General features: G+C 37.7%; 1 protein-coding gene across 1 annotated transcript in view; it reads left to right on the top strand.

The window, feature by feature from the left end:
• The window catches only part of LOC124774951 (mediator of RNA polymerase II transcription subunit 12), a 365,571-nt gene that overhangs the window by 229,458 nt on the left and 117,017 nt on the right, over window positions 1-19,096 (top strand). The window contains exons 31-32 of the mRNA XM_047249660.1: window positions 16,736-16,920; window positions 17,008-17,139. Of these exons, the coding sequence (XP_047105616.1) occupies window positions 16,736-16,920; window positions 17,008-17,139 (317 nt within the window). The remainder of the gene's footprint in view (window positions 1-16,735; window positions 16,921-17,007; window positions 17,140-19,096) is intronic.

Raw genomic sequence — 19,096 nt, forward strand, 5'->3', positions numbered from 1 at the left:
TGGACACGTTTTATAAAGTCACTTAACTATTGTCTTTCTTAACCTTTTGATATCATTTACATGTTCTAAAAACTCTCCGTACTTCTCTACTTTATTTTATCATACATGTAATACAGTTTCATGTAGCAAAATATCCATGCCCCATATTTAAAAACCAAATTAAATCCTCTATCACTATTTGAGGAATACACAACATCCAGTGGCACAAGGTTCTTGTTTACTCTCCAAAACGAAGTATCTTCACATAATGTGTCAGTTATGTGTCTCTTTTGATGTTCCTTGTTCATAAGACCTGATAGTATCCCCAAAATAATTGTCCATCTCTAATCCTTCTTTAATATTTGTCACTAGTAATCTTACTTCTTATTAATGTAACTAATAGGCAAAAAGTTGACTCTGATATTACTCCAGGATCTTCTATTTTGCTTCCCTTATTCATGCCTATAGGTATTACAGAAAGAGTGTTGGGCATTATATTAGGTGAACTTCTAATATAATTTATCTCTACGTAAAATTCTTGTGGAGATATAACCCATTGCATTATCCTACATTCTAGTAGCCTACTCTTCATCAACAATGCAATGCTTGGTAATCTGTATATATTATTTTGTTTGAATCCCAGGTTAGTGTTTGGATCTTGTGTGAACTCCAAACAATAGATAATAATTCCTCTTCAGAAGCTGTATGATTTATTTAATGTTTAGTAAGGCTTCCACTGGCAAAGGCTATATTTCTATATTCTCCCTTTCAGTTCACAACCTAATCCATGTTCTGATGCATCTGTGCCAAATTTAAAGGCTTGATGGATCCTAGGATGACTTAAATCTTGGCATCTAACAGTGCTTGCTTGATATTATTTAACGCTTCAGCATCCCACATTCACTTAGAGTGTTGTTTCAGTAGACAAAGTAGGCATAGATTGTTCATTGCCTGTACACTTAAAAATGTCTGTAGAAACCAGACAAAGCCAGAAGTGCACATAATTGTTTTACATTTCATGGTTCAGAACATTCTTTTATTGCTTGAATTCTATCCTGATTGGTTGGGATCCCATTTGTATCCCCTATGTGATCCAGAAATTTTAATTCCTGCCTTCTAAAATGAGGCTTAGACAGTGTTATTGTTATTTATTTTTTCTGTAATCTTTTTAAAGTTATAATAAATAATGCTTGACGATCCTTTCAGGTCTTAGAAACTAGCAGCAAATCATCCGTGTACATTCCTATAATAATTATTCTATACTGACAGGCCTATCCCATTCCATTTCAATGTGTTTATTTGAAGTTTACACATCTAACAATAACAAAACACCTCCGCAGGTTTTTTATCACCAGCAAAGGATTATTGCACACACTTAAGAGGTCATCATACACTCAGTATTTATTGTGCAGTAATCAGTAGTGCACAATAATATTGACTATCTGAGAGCAGTATTGATATTTTGCACAATATATTGAAGGAGAATTATAAAAGAAGGTTATATAATGGAAGAAGCCTGGAGACACTGGAAGGTTTCAGATAGATTGTATAATGGTAAGACAGAGATTCAGGAACCAGGTTTTAAATTGTAAGACATTTCCAGGGGCAGATGTGGACTCTGACCACAATCTTTTGGTTATGAACTGTAGATTAAAACTGAAGAAACTGCAAAAAGGTGGGAATTTGAGGAGATGGGACCTGGATAAACTGAAAGAACCAGAGGTTGTAGAGAATTTTAGGGAGCGCATTATGGAATGATTGACAAGAATGGGGGAAATAAATACAGAAGAAGAATGGATAGCTTTGAGAGATGAAATGGTGAAAGCAGCAGAGGATCACATAGATAAAAAGATGAGAGCTAATAGAAATCCTTGGGTAACAAAAGAGATATTGAATTTAATTGATGAAAGGAGAAAATATAAAAATGCAGTAAATGAAGCAGACAAAAAGGAATACAAACATCTCAAAAATGAGATTGACAGGAAGTGCAAAATGGCTAAGCAGGGATGGCTAGAGGACAAATGTAAAGATGTAGAGGCACATATCACTAGGGGTAAGATAGATACTGCCTACAGGGAAATTAAAGAGACCTTTGGAGAAAAGAGAACCACTTGCATGAATATCAAGAGCTCAGATGGAAACCCAGTTCTAAGCAAAGAAGGGAAAGCAGAAAGGTGGAAGGAGTATATAGAGGATATAATAACTCCAATCCCAAAGAAAGCAGGTGTAGACAGATGTGAAAATATCCGAACTATAAGTTTAATAAGCCATGGCTGCAAAATACTAACATAAACTCATTACAGACGAATGGAAAAACTGGTAGAAGCTGACCTCGAGGAAGATCAGTTAGGATTCCATAGAAATGTGGGAACACGTGAGGCAATATTGACCCTATGACTTAACTTAGAAAATAGATCAAGGAAAGACAAACCTATGTTTCTAGCATTTGTAGACTTAGAGAAAGCTTTTGACAGTGTTGACTGGAATACTCTCTTTGTAATTCTGAAGGTGGCAGGGGTAAAATACAAGGAGCGAAAGGCTATTTACAATTTGTACAGAAACCAGATGGCAGTTATAAGAGTCAAGTGACAGGAAATGGAAGCAGTGGTTGGGAAGGGAGTGAGACAGGGTTGTAGCCTATCCCCGATGTTATTCAATCTGTATAGTGAGCAAGCACTAAACGAAATAAAAGAAAAATATGGAGTAGGAATTAAAATCCATTGAGAAGAAATAAAAACTTTGAGGTTTGCCAATGACATTGTAATTCTGTCAGAGACAGCAAAGGACCTGGAAGAGCAGCTGAATGGAATGGACAGTGTCTTGAAAGGAAGATATAAGATGAACATCAACAAAAGCAACATGAGGATAATGGAATGTAATCGAATTAAATTGGGTGATGCTGCGGGAAAGAGATTAGGAAAAGAGACGCTTAAAGTAGTAAATGAGTTTTGCTATTTGGGGAGCAAAATTACTGCTGATGGTCAAAGTAGAGAGGATATAAAATGTAGACTGGCAATGGCAAGAAAAGTAATTTGTTAACTTCGAGTATAGATTTAAGTGTCAGGAAGTCGTTTTTGAAACTATTTGTATGGAGTGTAGCCATGTATGGAAGTGAAACGTGGACAATAAATAGTTTAGACAAGAAAAGAATATAAGCTTTCGAAACGTGGTGCTACAGAACAATGCTGAAGATTAGATGGGTAGATCACATAGCTAATGAGGAGGTATTGAATAGAATTGGAGAGAAGAGAAATTTATGGCACAACTTGACTAGAAGAAGGGATCGCTTGGTAGGGCATATTCTGAGGCATCAAGGGAACACCAATTTAGTATTGGAGGGCAGTGTGGAGGGTAAAAATTGTAGAGGGAGACCAAGAGATGAATACACTAAACAGATTCAGAAGGATGTAGGTTGCAGTAGGTACTGGGAGATGAAGAACCTTGCACATGATAGAGTAGTATGGAGAGCTGCATCAAACCAGTCTCTGGACTGAAGACAACAACATTGAAGGAGACTGCAGAACTCTAAACATGTTGACACTCGCTCAATATATAGTACTGTTTGAGGGCGATATTGTGCAATACATGGCAGTTCCTGCCAAGACTTCATGATATGTGGACATGCAAGCAGCTGATATAGCAATGCCATATGAATTTGAACATGAGGAAAGACAGATGAAAGAAGTCATCAGATGAATTGCATTCAAAGAGTAGTTAGTTTGATTATATATTTAATATTTATTCAGTAATTATCCATAGAAACATTCGGCAAAAGTGTTTAAGTGCAGGGAAATAACACTGCAACTGCTTACGTGCTTGTTTCAGAAGCATGAATTAGTTATTGTAGAAAAGCTTAACAGCACTGTCTACCAGTCCTGTACAATAACAGATCTTATTCTTTTCGGGTTTATAGACTATTTCCAGCATTGTGAAAAGTGGAATTCAACGAGTATGTGAACAGTATCTCTCATGTGTAAACAAGTTGTAATGACATTCCCCATTTCATTGGAACAGTCCTTGTTCATCCTTAAAAAATACCAATAGCCTTCTGGTTCTGCTGCATATTCTCTTAGCATGTTAATATGGTCCTGTGTAGAATGCCTTGCAAGCCACTTTTTTACCCGTCGCTTCTTCCTCTTGTTTCTCATCGTGATTCTAATCCCGATATGTGAAAGTTTCACATCGAGTACTGATTTATTCGCTATGGAGACAGAGTTCTAACTTATACATTCCAGGCATAAATGTTGCAGAATAATTTTTCCATTCTCAGCCTCATACTTTCACACAAATTGTTGACACAAAATTATGGCACAACAAATACTGAGCTTGTGAGGAGCCTTTTAGATTACATTCAATAACACCATTATTGACCATCTTCCTGTACTGCTGCTCGAAGACTTAAGAGTGATAGACTATGGTTTACAGAAGAAAGGTTTTTCTTCTTACACACATATTCGCCAATAAAACTCAGTTTATCAAAAATATTACTTTATATGGTACTAAGATCTCTACTATTCCACTGTCAGTATATTATATTCCTACAATTTTAACTTTAAACTTCCGAATAATTCTTTCCTTGCTGTGTTCTTTTCCTCCACTTCTACAGTATTAGCTGTAGCCACAAAATGCACGTGTTTCACCATTTGATGTTCTTGTTTAAAAAGTACTGAATTATTTTTAAATAGTACTCTGTAGGAACTGTGTTCTCTTTTCCATAGTACTCTGTTCTCATTAGAATCTAGTGACACTTTATTGGTAAGTAGCCAATGTAAAACTAGAAGTACGGCTAAGTTAAGATTCGAACAGTCAACGAAGTTTGATAAAAAGTAATCTCGTTTATTCATTTATAGGCTTCCCTTTACTTCCTGTTACATGTGTGACATAAAATCTGATCATGGTGTCAGGCAAACATTTGTTTCATACTGTTAGTATTAATTCCTGGGATATTAGGGATATATCAATACTTGAATCTAAGTGAAAATACACCTCCATTCCAAAATTTTTAAGAGATACAATCAGTTTTAATTGTCCCTCCATGTTATGGTTTTCTTCTTTCAGAAACTACTCATACATAGACATCAGACAGGTGAGGACTACTAACTTTTCCACTCGTGGGTCTTTGACTCTATCATCACTGCCACGGAACCTGTATTTTTCCAGACTTGAATGTACAAATTGCCTATTTGGAGGCTTAATTATACATCCACTGTTTTCATTATTGTGAACAAACACTGCACTTCTATTTCTTTCTTGATTAATTGTTCTGTTTTTGTTATTAGGTCTGCAGATATTATGGTATTTTGTCTCATTTTTACATCTGAAATACTGTGGATAATGATTTCCATTGTTTTCCTCATGACTATAATCCCCTCATTCTTTATTTAATGTAAGTAATACTTCTATAAATCTTAATAATTAATTTGAAATAGACCAATCTTGAAACCATATATCTTTCCTCATATCGCAGGGTAATTGCTGAAAAAATGCTTTTATTAAACCACTCCCCTCTTTTGAATCTTCTGAGAATTTAGATCATGTCAGGAGCCATTCAGTATAATTTTTTTACCTTCTCTAACTGTTATTATAGTACCTTAACTTTTCTTGAATACCTGCTGACAAATACTTCTTTTTAAACTTTTCTCAACCTCCCTCCCCCAAGAAGAGAATTATTCTGAATAAGCAGTTTCCCATTTAGTAGGATCCCATTCTAAATAGCCAAGGACAAAATCAGTTTTCTTTGAGTCATCCCAACTCTTCAAAGATTTAGAAAATCCTCTGAAAAATAAGTAGGAAGAATATTTCCTTCTGGTATAAATCTAGGGAACCATATAGATAAATTGTCCATCTTCTGTGTGTAATTCCTCTACTAATTCTATAAGAGAACTACGATTATCCTAAAATTTCTCTATGTTAACATCATCCCTTGTTTTAGCCAACTCATCCCATAACTTTTTAAATTCTTATTTCGTTCTTTCTGCCTCCACTAACAAAGTTGTTGTTCCCACACATGAATCATTCTTTTCCTGAACCTTTTGCCAGTTAAATCAGGCACATTCCTCCAAAGTTGCATTAGTGGAAACTGATATTGCACTTACATCTGAATCTTTGTTATGCTCTAAGATGTTTAATAGACAGTCACATCCTAGGTTTGCTTATGCACTTCTGTAAACTCTTGTTCAGTAAAATATTTAATTTGTTTTAAATTTTTACTCACATCTCTATATTGTTCATTAACTTTATTCCTTATTAAATCATACTGCGTAATATCTCCTATTGTAGCTCACCTGCTAAATTTGACACTGCTGATTGTGATTTACAAATCATATTATTTATTTCTACTTTTTCTTGGCGTGAGTCAATTTTATGTTTTTCTAGGTTGGTACTAGTTCTGTCTGGACTGATGACCTTAGATGTTAAGTCCCATAGTGCTTAGAGCCATTTTAACGATTTAGTACTGTCTGACTTCATACTGATTTTAGCACTAGCTTACTCGACCTCAACCCCATGAGTATTTATAGGCCTGTTTAATTCTGCATTTGTCTCGTCAAGCACTTCTTCAAACCTGATACCTTCGACCTTTAAATTCACATCTAAATCAGCAGTTGACTTATCTAGTTTAGCACTGAAGTTGGCAATACCTTTCAACTTCACTTCTATTTTCTTGGTTCTCACTGGCATAAAGTCCTAATACTTGAATACCACTACCTCAAATTTCAGTTGCCATAAAAATGCTCTAAAAAACTTCTATTAACAATAAATTAACTTTGTCTCCATTGGACAGAAAGCATGTGTGGGAAGGAAAACAAAACATTTGGCTTTAGTACAGCTCACCAAACTCAGTTCAGCAGCTTTCTGCGTCATGGTGTCCACTGGGAAACCAGATTGTTGCCCTGGGTGAACTGTGTCGCTGTAGGATGGTAAGCAGCAGACATTATTACCACTGGCTGATGTGGCGTTGCTATGGAGTAGATGACATAGGCCACCAATCACGCGAGTCAAAGACTTTATAAACTCTTCTCGGATGTAATTGGTGTTGATTGATTGATTTCTGCAATTTCATTGATTCTCAGCACAAATTTATTCTCAATCCAGCAGCAGTATGTGAGAACTCAGTGTTGTCGTTAGTTTTTGAGTAACATATGTGCTTGTACTAACTGAGTATGTTGTTGCATTTCAGCTCTGAAGTGCTGCATCTTGAATAAATGTTCAGATGAAATCATATAGACCAAATTAGCTTGGACTTCTTCTCCATTGCAGCTGTGTGCTGGAATCTGAAAGCTTTGTTAAGTGTGCAACTTTCTACTAAATAATACAAAGTTGTTCTTCGTAGAACTGTTGTTTCTTCTGTTACATTTGGTTAATATGAAGAACCATGCTTATACATTATTAGTGTTTATACATTTGAAATGACATTTTGTAAACTCTCTCTGACAGAATCATGTGACAGTTTTCTCAGATTTGACACAACACTCCTCATCCTATGTTTTTGGTGACATCAGCAGAATTGTCACAGTGCACTCTGTTTGATGGCATACCTTGCTTCTCCAAGCTGGGACACTATAACATGGAATAATTGCCAGACCAGCAAGTATCATAATGCGTAGTAGACTGCAATCCTCGTCCAGCCTTAACTAATAAATATCCATCACCTGTCACGATCATCATTCGTCAGCTAGTTTGTTTCAAAAATTAAACAGTTTGTGGTGTACATGTTGCATATAGAATGACTGCAGCTGATAACATAGCCCAGTTGGTGAACAGTTCATGCTTTGACATCCCAGAACCCTTGAGAAAGAGAGGGAGAGGGGGCAGGGATTGGAGGGGGCAGGAGGAGGGGGGGGGGGGGGGAGGATCTCATTAAGTGGTGTACACATCCTTTGGTCATGGTCAGAATAAATGTCATACCTGTGGAAAAATTGATTTAAAGAAAGACTTTTGGAAATAATTATATTAATGTCTTCTGCTTCAAGTTAAAAGGCAGTGCTGTGCCCCAAAATAATGCAGTGACTCCTTGGAACTTGATATGCCTGTAATTAAAGCAGATAGAAATGAAAGGTTATTGGTGTATTATACATTAAGGTGTAATGTAAGGTGGTATATGCTCAAAACGTCCATCTTCCACTGCAGCACATTGTTGACGACGACTTAGAAAAGAGTGACATACTAGATGTATTGTTTCTAATGGAATAGTGTCACAGGCTTGCTCAGTTTACTCTTTTAGACCATCAAGTATTTTGTGGTTTTACGGCGTATACTGTGCTCTTAACAGTACCCCAAAGATAGTAAGTAATCTTAGGGGTTAAATCCAATGACCATGGTGAATACTCCACAGTACTTCATCCACATCCTATCCATCTTACAGGAAACGTACAGTTGAGAAAGCCCCTCACATCAAGTTGAAAGTGAGCTGGCTCTCCATCCTGCTGAAAGTAATAACCTTCATTGATGAAGTTATTACATGCAATACTTCTACATAATAGTCGCCTGTGACAGTCTCTTCAAAGAAGATGGCCCAAATAATCCTCCAGGCAAGAGACAGATGTTTTTGGTAAATTAGCATGCTTTTCTTCAATTACATACGGAGTTTTGCTATCCCAGCACATTGAGTTATGGCAGTTAGTTGTTCCTGTATGTTTAAAGATCACTTGATATGACTAAAGAATTAGATCTTGGAAATCTAGATCTTCTTCATACATGTTGATGAACCACTAACAAAATTCAATTCACTTATCAGTTCATCCTCGTTCTGAGTAAAGAGATGTGTTGGAATGTAAGGCTTTCATCTCTGACTCTGCAAACTTCTGTGAACACTGGTTTGCTGATCTCAGCCTCATGATAGCATTGCCTCATAGACTTTTATGGGGATTTAAAATGTGGAGCCAAAAGAGACCAAGTCTTTGTACATGCACAGCACTCCCTTTGATCAGCTAGCCATGCATCACAATGAAAGTGGCTGCTGAAATGTGATGTAATGCTGTCTTAGAAGCATTGTTAATTACTGAGGCTCTCTGCACATGCAGCCTTCTTTTCATACTGTAATATACACCGTTTCTTAGGTCACATGTGTCCTAAATTTACAACATTTTGTAACACTGAACATAGCAAATACAGGGTTAGACAAATAAGAAATATACAGTTGAAACAAATGCCATGTCATAGGACAGAATAACTACAAAACAATATCAGTTTTGAGATGCTAAAGGTGATAGCACATTACAATAACGCAACATTTACTTGTCATTTATACTACATGTAATATGAGCGCTCAGATGTTGTACATTAGCAACCAGTGAAAATAATAATTGCCATATCAATGACCACATGACCTTCACAACAGAATATGTTATCCTCAGAACAACAGATGCTCGAAGTGACCTCCCTACATGTCCAAACGTTGTGCAACCCATCAGATCATACACCTCTGGACCCTTTGCAGCAAAGCTGTATCCACAGTAACAAGACCAGCATGAACATGTGCTACCAATTCTTCCACATTCTTCACCGGAGTAGAGTACAAGTGCTCCTTTAGGTGTCCCCTTAGGAAAAAATCCAAGGGGTTTATGTCCGGTGAGTGTGGTTGGTGTATGACCTCCACATCCAAGCCATTTCCCTGGAAATGTTCTGCCCAAATACTGTCGCACATTAGTTCCAGAGTGTGGAGGTGCACTATCATGTTGGAACCATACCCTCTGCCGAACATGTAGTGGAACATCTTTCAGCGCTTCAGGCAGATAGTTTGAGAGGTATGCATGATACCTTCGTGCAGTCAACCGGTCAGCCAACATGTAGGGGCCCAAACACATGTCGCCCAATATTCCAGCCCAGACGTTGATACCAAATCGAACACGATATCCATGGTCACAGGTGACATGCGGGTTAACCTCACACCAATGGTGGGGATTGTGTGTATTGAAGACACCCTCACAAGTGAATGCTGCTTCATCTGACCAGATTACAGTGTTCATGAAGTTATCGTTGGCTTCCTGTTGTTGTTGGAACCATACACAGAATTGCATCCACTGATGGCCATCTGCAGGATGCAGGTGTTGCGTGAAAGCATAATGATAGGGGTGCAACCCAAGCTCGTGCAGCACATTGATGACCATGCATTATGAGACACACAGCTGCCTTGCTATGCTGCTTGTACTTTGCTGAGATTCTTGGTGTATGACCTCCAGAATAGCTTTCTCAGTAGCTGAAGTATGGCGAGTCCATGGTTGACCTCCGTCATGCGATTGTGGAAGGAGAGAATGTGACTCCCAAAGGCACAGCTCAAGACGATGAAACACATTTTTATCTGGATAGCATCGACGAGGATATCTAGCAGCATATTGGCTAGCTGCAACACCAGCCCGGTTCAGATGTACCAAGGACCAGAAGCATATCCACATATCCATCGTTTGTGTTTGCCATATGTCTTCCATACTGGTTTAGAGGTTTATAATGAGAAAATTTGATAAGTGTATGCATGTACATTGGAGTCTGTCATGGGCGTGTTACTCCGCCCGCAACTAGTCCTGCATACTGTTCCACCTAATGCGCATCATCCCTGTGACAGATATCATTCCGCATGATTCATTCAGATACCGCTAATTATGAAATGTTCGGTTTAGAATTACACTGTTTCCCTAACGGTAATAGATGCGATGTTTCCACAATCACATAGATAGAATAATAATAATAATAATAATAGTAATAATATAGATGCAATGTTTCCACAATCCCTTAGATATAATAATAATAATAATAATAATAATAATAATAATAATAAGAGTTACAACTACTAGTTTATATAGGAGCACTCACTACACTAAATTTACACACTAGGCAGAGATCAGAGCCAACCAACACACAGAAGAAACCCACAAAACCAGCATGGCAACACAGGCTACAGATCAGAATAGAAAAACTGAGAAAAGACATTGGACAGCTAACACAATTTATAAGAAATGAAATGTCAGGAAAAAATGAAATAGGTTAGGTAAAATCTCACAACAAGAAGCGATAGAGCAATTAGATGAAAAGAAGCAGAAATTACAAGCATTGGCCAAACGACTTAGAAGATACAAAAAAAAGTGAAAATAGAAGGAAACAAAACCAAACATTCAACACAAACCAAAAGAAATTTTACCAGACAATAGACAACACACACATTAAAATAGACAATCCACCAAACATAACAGACATGGAACACTTCTGGAGCAACATATGGTCAAACCCGGTACAACATAACAGGCATGCACGGTGGATACAAGCAGAAACAGACACATACAAGATGATACCACAAATGCCTGAAGTGATAATTTTGCAACATGAAGTCACCCAAGCAATTAATTCTACTCACAACTGGAAAGCCCCTGGAAAAGATAAAATAGCAAATTTCTGGCTAAAGAAGTTCGCCTCAACACATTCACATCTAACTAAATTATTTAACAGTTACATTGCAGACCCATACACATTCCCTGATACACTTACACATGGAATAACTTATCTGAAACCTAAAGATCAAGCAGACACAGCAAACCCAGCTAAATATTGCCCCATAACATGCCTACCAACAATATACAAAATATTAACTTCAGTCATTACACAGAAATTAATGACACATACAACACAGAAAAAAAATATAAATGAAGAACAAAAAGGCTGTTGCAAAGGAGCATGAGGATGTAAAGAGCAACTGATAATAGATGCAGAGGTGACATATCAAGCTAAAACTAAACAAAGGTCGTTGCACTATGCATACATTGATTACCAAAAAGCTTTTGATAGTGTACCCCACTCATGGTTACTACAGATATTGGAAATATACAAAGTAGATCCTAAATTTATACAGTTCCTAAACATAGTAATGAAAAATTGGAAAACCACACTTAATATCCAAACAAATTCAAATAATATCACATCACAGCCAATACAGATTAAGTGTGGAATATACCAAGGAGACTCATTAAGTCCTTTCTGGTTCTGCCTTGCTCTGAACCCACTATCCAACATGCTAAATAATACAAATTATGGATACAATATTACTGGAACATACCCACACAAAATCACACATTTGCTATACATGGATGATCTAAAACTACTGGCAGCAACAAATCAACAACTCAACCAATTACTAAAGATAACAGAAGTATTCAGCAATGATATAAATATGGCTTTTGGAACAGACAAATGTAAGAAAAATAGCATAGTCAAGGGAAAACACACTAAACAAGCAGATTACATATTGGATAACCACAGTGACTGCATAGAAGCGATGGAAAAAACAGATGCCTATAAATATCTAGGATACAGACAAAAAATAGGAATAGATAATACAAATATTAAAGAAGAACTAAAAGAAAAATATAGACAAAGACTAACAAAAATACTGAAAACAGAATTGACAGCAAGAAACAAGACAAAAGCTATAAATACTTATGCTATACCAATATTGACCTACTCATTTGGGGTACACGATCTCAATGCGACAAATATAGAATACATCACATACATTCAGCAACAGAAAGATTCACATTAAGCAGAAAGGAAGGAGGAAGGGGATTTATCGACATAAAAAACCTACATTATGGACAGGTAGACAATTTAACAATCGCACTTATTTCACATGCTAGCAAAGTTATGTTGAAATGAAAAGACGAAAGTGAAAAGGCTGGTCTTACGCTGAATGTGAAGAAAACGAAAATTATGGCAACTACACCTACCAATTCATGGGATATAGCAGGAGAAACCATGGAGGTAGTGACCACATTCAGTTATCTCAGTTCCCAGATCTCTGCTGATGGTGACTGCAGCCATGAAATCGGGAGACACCTGTTGCTCGGTAGACAGGCGATGTCAAACCTTGACAAGGTTATAAGGTCCAGAGATATAACACTAGCAACAAAGATCCGTATTGTGAGGGCTATGGTCTTTCCAGTTGTGATGTATGGATGTGAGACCTGGACCATTAGAAAGGCTGAACGGCGAAGAATTGACTCCTTCGAATTGTGGTGTTGGAGGAAACTTCTTAGAGTTCCATGGATGGCAAAGAGAACCAACAGATCAATATTGGAGCAAATTAAACCAGATTTCTCCCTGGAAGGTCTAATCTTAAAACAAAAGCTGACCTACTTTGGACACACAATGCGAAGGCATGCCTCGCTGGAAAAAACATTAATGCTGGGGAAGATTGAAGGAACTAGAAGAAGAGGACATCAGAGGATGAGATGGATCGATGGCATAACAGAAGCAATGTGTTCCAACCTGGAAGGTCTACGGGAGAAAGTGCAAGACAGGAAAAAGTGGCGTGATTTGGTTCATGGGGTCATGAAGAGTCGGAACCGACTAAACGAATAGAAAGAGAGAGAGAGAGAGAGAGAGAGAGAGAGAGAGAGAGAGAAACAATTTAAGAAAATTCTTTCTAGAACGAGCAGAAACTAGCAAAATACACAAAACAATCACTCATATAAATACATCGGCTACACCACTGCAATTTCATAACCACTTCTACAACCCTTTAGATCACATAACATCAACAGATACGAAGAAAGTAAATTGGAAAAAGAAAACACTGCATGGCAAGCATCCGTATCATCTAACACTGCCACACATTGATCAAGACGCATCCAACACATGGCTAAGAAAAAGCAATATATACAGTGAGACAGAACGATTCATGATTGCAATACAGGATCAAACAATAAACACCAGATATTACAGCAAGCATATTATTAAAGATCCCAATACCACAACAGATAAATGCAGACTTTGCAAACAACAAATAGAAACAGTAGATCATATCACAAGCGGATGTACAATACTAGCAAATACAGAATACTCCAGAAGACATGACAATGTAGCAAAAATAATACATCAACAGCTTGCCTTACAACATAAACTTATAAAACAACATGTTCCCACATACAAGTATGCACCACAAAATGTACTGGAGAATGATGAATACAAATTATACTGGAACAGAACCATTATAACAGATAAAACAACACCACATAACAAACCTGACATCATACTCACCAATAAAAAGAAGAAATTAACACAACTAATCGAAATATCCATACCAAATACAACAAATATACAAAAGAGAACAGGAGAAAAAATTGAAAAATACATCCAACTGGCTGAGGAAGTCAAGGACATGTGGCATCAGGATAAAGTTGACATTATACCAATTATACTATCAACTACAGGAGTCATACCACACAATATCCACCAGTACATCAACGCAATACAGCTACATCCAAACTTATATTTACGACTACAGAAATCTTTAATTATTGATACATGTTCAATTACCCGAAAGTTCCTAAATGCAATATAACATATACCGTACAGTTAAAAGGAAGTCACACTTGATCAAAGTCCGCGTCACTTTCCATTTTTGACCAGACATAACATCTGAGAAAAGAAAGAAAGAAAGAAAGAATAATAATAATAATAGTAATAATAATGCATTGAGATACACACTAAACAGCATGCAGTTACCAGACTCGGTGTTGAAAGGCATTAGTGAGACTATGGTGATAACACATACAAATAATGACCGAGTTTGGATGTTATTCACAAAGCACGTTGTTAGTTCTACTGGTAACGTAAAGCCCTAATGAAATGTAATAGACCTGAACAAGGCAAGAATAATAGTTGGTACTAATCTATGGGACCATTGGAGGAGGTTACAAAGAAAACAGGTTTCACATATGAAGTGGTGTAAATAAGTTTAAGCCCACATGTGGAAAGGGCTTTTTTCAAAGCTGACTAATCTTCCATCTCTACGATTGTAGTATGTAAGTGCAAATGTTTTCTAGAGGACCCGCTGCAATCGCTGTTGATGATTAAGATGCCAGATAGTGTACCACCTTGACTACATTTACCAAATAAAAAACATATGCCTCAAACCAGGATCGAACCATCGACCTCCTGCATGCTAACCCAAAACTCTATCCACTGCACCAACTGTACAGCACAACTAATATGTGCTGACAGAGGTAGTTACCATACATGTGGTTACAGTGTTGTCAGATTGCACTCTTTAACATCCTGCCAAATGTACTCGCCGGACGAAATTGTGAGACTGGCATTTATGTATCACTGGCACGTGAGGAGTCACACTGCAAAGCCCGAGTGCACGAATTTTGCTTCATCCTCTCTCTCTCTCTCTCTCTCTCTCTGTCTGTGTGTGTGTGTGTGTGTGTGTGTGTGTGTATGTGTGTGTGTGTGAATATTAAATAGCCGGTGGCTGTGGCCGAGCAGTTCTAGGCACTTCAGTCCGGAACCACGCAGCTGCTTCGGTCGCATGTTCGAATCCTGCCTCGAGCTTGGATTTGCGTAATGTCCTTAGGTTAGTTATGTTTACATATTTCTGAGTCAAGGGGACTGATGACCTCAGATGTTAAGTCCCATAGTGCATAGAGCCATTTGAACCAATAATAAATAAAATAGAATAAATGTAAATTTGAAAACAAGATTAATTGACATGTAGTACATTATATTATTCCATCTTTTCTGAGTGGAATGTAAATGGACACATTCAAATGGTTAACAGTACTATGTAAATTACAAATCATAATTAAGTTCACATAATTCAGTAAACTGTCTATTAAGTGGGAATGATTGATACAGCAATTTTAGAGTAAATATATTTCAGGAAAGTAACAGTTGTTTTCCAGTTCCTAGAGAACTTGACAAAAAATACTTCCTGAGGATTAATCTTTAATTCTCCAGTGAAGTATATGTTGTTATAAATTCTCTAATAGGTTAAAACGGTGCTTCATTGGGTATCAGCTGTAGATCCTTTCCTTTCTTAGATAATTCTCTTATGATTGAGGTAGCGAAACGTACTTCATGGCCTGCTTCAGAGGTGTAAAGAAGGAGAGAAGGACTAGAAACAATTGTAGAAAAGGTAAAAAGTAAGTGTAAAATACAACCAAATTGCCCAAATAGCCTCATCAGCACGTGGAAAAACAAGCACCAAGTTTTGAGCCCCGATACAATTTTAATCTGTCATGAAGTTTAAATTCTCCAGGAACTCATATCATTCACTGTCAACACATATCCTTGCTGAGGGTTTGGGAAAATTATTCTCAAAGTAAAATAAGTATTTCAACTTTATAAGTAACAGAGTTGAAACTTAGTAACCCCTATCATCTGACTTCTCAGTATAAATTCAGTTTATATTCCTTCAAAAGTATCACCAGGCACAAATAGTACTGAAATTGTGGATGTCCATAAAGGAAACTTATAATTAGCGTTGTAAGGATGAAGGGTGTTATAGTCTGATCCATGAATGATGGCGGTTTGCACATGTCGAGGCATGGATGGGAACGATTACAAGCAACACTTGCTGTACACGCATGTGCTTGAAGGAAGCGTATATCCTGCAGATTATGTGTGTCACCCGCTTATGCAGAATTTATCACTTACTATCATCATCAGCAATGATAGCTCACAAGCGAAATAGAAACTCACTAAACAATTCCTTACAATCACATTTAATGCTCGCATTAGCTACAGCATTCAGAGCAGAACACTACTGAATGCTCATTGGCTGTCAGAGTATGCGTGACATAGGTGCGCAGAACAAACCTAAACTCGACTGCCATCATTCGTGACTCCGACTATAATATAGTCCCAAAACACAACTGACCTGACTTTTTCCACATCCCACTAATTACTGATAGCTGGACTTGAAATGCAGTACAGCTGTTTTAATTAATTAATGTGTTTGTTACTTTCTTAATATGTATGTTTCCTTCAGGAACGTCTAACGATTCTTGAAGATCCAAAGGGCAGAGCAATGATGCAAGGAGCCTTGCAGCTGAGATTCAGCCTTGTTGGTGGCATGTTTGATACAATCCAACGTAATACAACTGTTACAACAGACTGGGCAATTCTGCTTGTGCAGCTTATCAGCTATGGAATCATTGATCTGAATAATAATGCGTAAGATGTCAATGTTTTATTTTTACTGTTTTCAAATGTTTGCATTGTGTTTATTAGAAATTTCTCATGAATGTATTCAACTTATAGGGAACTGTTCACAACTGTTATTGACATGTTGGCAACACTTATCCATTCTACACTGGTGTCAGACAACCAGTCTGAAAAAGATGAAAATCGAAAACACTATCAGAATCTAATGAAAAAAACTAAAGAAGGTATGTATAAAATAAAGTGATGAGAAATGATTATTTTATATTCTCTTGTCTACTTTTCTGAATTTAAAGTGCTGGTAGACAGACACAATATATATTTTTCCCACGTGGAATGTTTCTTTCTATTATATATATATAACAAAAAGCCTGGATCACGTTCCATGTAAATACTAAACCTGAACAAAAAAGTGAAGCACCCAAAAGACATGGTAGGATGTCAATGTAACTTCTTTCATGTACACACTATGCGAATATTTAAATGATTATAGAGTTGCAATTCTCTGACAGGTAGAATGGCCATCAAAATGTTTGATTTTTGTGTTGCTACGAGGGTTGTTTTTTAAGTAAGGTCCGTTCGCGCGTATAGTCCCGTAGTTCGCGCGGACGCCGCAACGAGCCACCACGCCACTTGCCGGCATCCTTCCCATTCACACTGATGCAAGTTGCAGCTCTGTAGCTGATGTGTACGCATCGCTGTGCTACTTTATAATGTTTATGATTATTGAATCGCCCGCCCCCGTGTGAGATACGGTCAGTGATACGTTTTTTGACTGCGAGAAGCCTATCAGCTGCAGAAATTCATTGTCAGTTAACAGAAGTTTATGGCTTGAATGCAATGAGTGAAGGTAAAGTGCGTCAATCGGTTAGAGAGCTTAAAAATGGCCATCAAAATGTCCATGACGAAGAACGCTCAGGCCGGCCCTCTGTGATCACTGATGATTTGGTGGCTGCAGTCGAAACAAAGATTCGTGAGGACAGAAGATTCACAATTTCCACTCTTTCTTTGGAATTTCCACAAGTTTCAAGATCGGTTTTGTACAAAATTGTGTCTGAAAACCTAAACTTTAAGAAACTGTGTTCTCGGTGGGTACCCAGACTCCTCACAGAGGACCACAAAGGGAAGAGATTTGCCACTTCATTGGACTTTTTGATTTGTTACGAGGAAGAAGGGGATGACATGTTGAGTCAAATTGTCACTGGAGATGAAACATTGGTATCCCACATCACTCCCGAAAGCAAGCGACAATCGATGGAATGGCAACACACAACCTCACCCGTCAAGGTCAAAGCCAAACAGACGCTGTCAAAGCGCAAGATTATGGCAACTGTGTTCAGGGACCGGCGCGGTGTTTTGCTAGTGGACTTTATGCCACGAGGAACGACAATCAACTCAGATGCCTACTGCGCAACTCTAAAGAAGCTTCGCAGAGCAATTCAAAACAAAAGGCGCGGCATGCTGACAAAAGGAGTTTTGCTCCTGCACGATAACGCTAGGCCTCACACCTCTCAAAAGACTCGGGATTTGATTGATTCTTTTGGCTTGGAAGTTTTGGACCATGCACCATACAGCCCCGACCTTGCTCCTAGTGATTTTCACCTTTTCCGGTACCTGAAACATCATCTTGGTGGGCAGTGCTTCAATGACGACGATGAAGCGAAAGCGGCCGTGGACTCTTGGCTGTCGGAGCAGGCGGCCGAATTCTTTGAAGAGGGAATTAAAAACTTAGTTGTACGGTATGACAAGTGCTTAAATAAACAAGGCAACTATGTAGAAAAATAGGTAAAAGTGTGTAGAATCAGAAAATAAAAGTTTTTTTACAAAAGTATTTGTATCTTTTTTTAAAAATAAAAACGGCCCTTACTTAAAAAACAACCCTCGTACTACGCCTCTTAGGGTAAATAAGGGGCGTGAACAGTGTCATATTTTGAGTGATCACTGTGAAGGACATTTTCATAAATCAATTTATCATATTTGGTGCCCCTCTTCGTCTGCCCCCCCCCCCCCCCCCCCCCACCCGTTCCCTTTTCCCATTGTACACTTTTTCCAATAGCAGTTTTTGATATTAATTGTGATAAGCACTGTGTTCAAATCTTGCACTTGGGCAACCCTGGTGCCCCTCTCACATTTGTGCCCCAAGCATCTACTACTAATTGTGACACATCCTATATAGATACCTTACAGT

Source organism: Schistocerca piceifrons, chromosome 2 (assembly GCF_021461385.2).
Source record: "Schistocerca piceifrons isolate TAMUIC-IGC-003096 chromosome 2, iqSchPice1.1, whole genome shotgun sequence".
NCBI lineage: Eukaryota > Metazoa > Arthropoda > Insecta > Orthoptera > Acrididae > Schistocerca > Schistocerca piceifrons.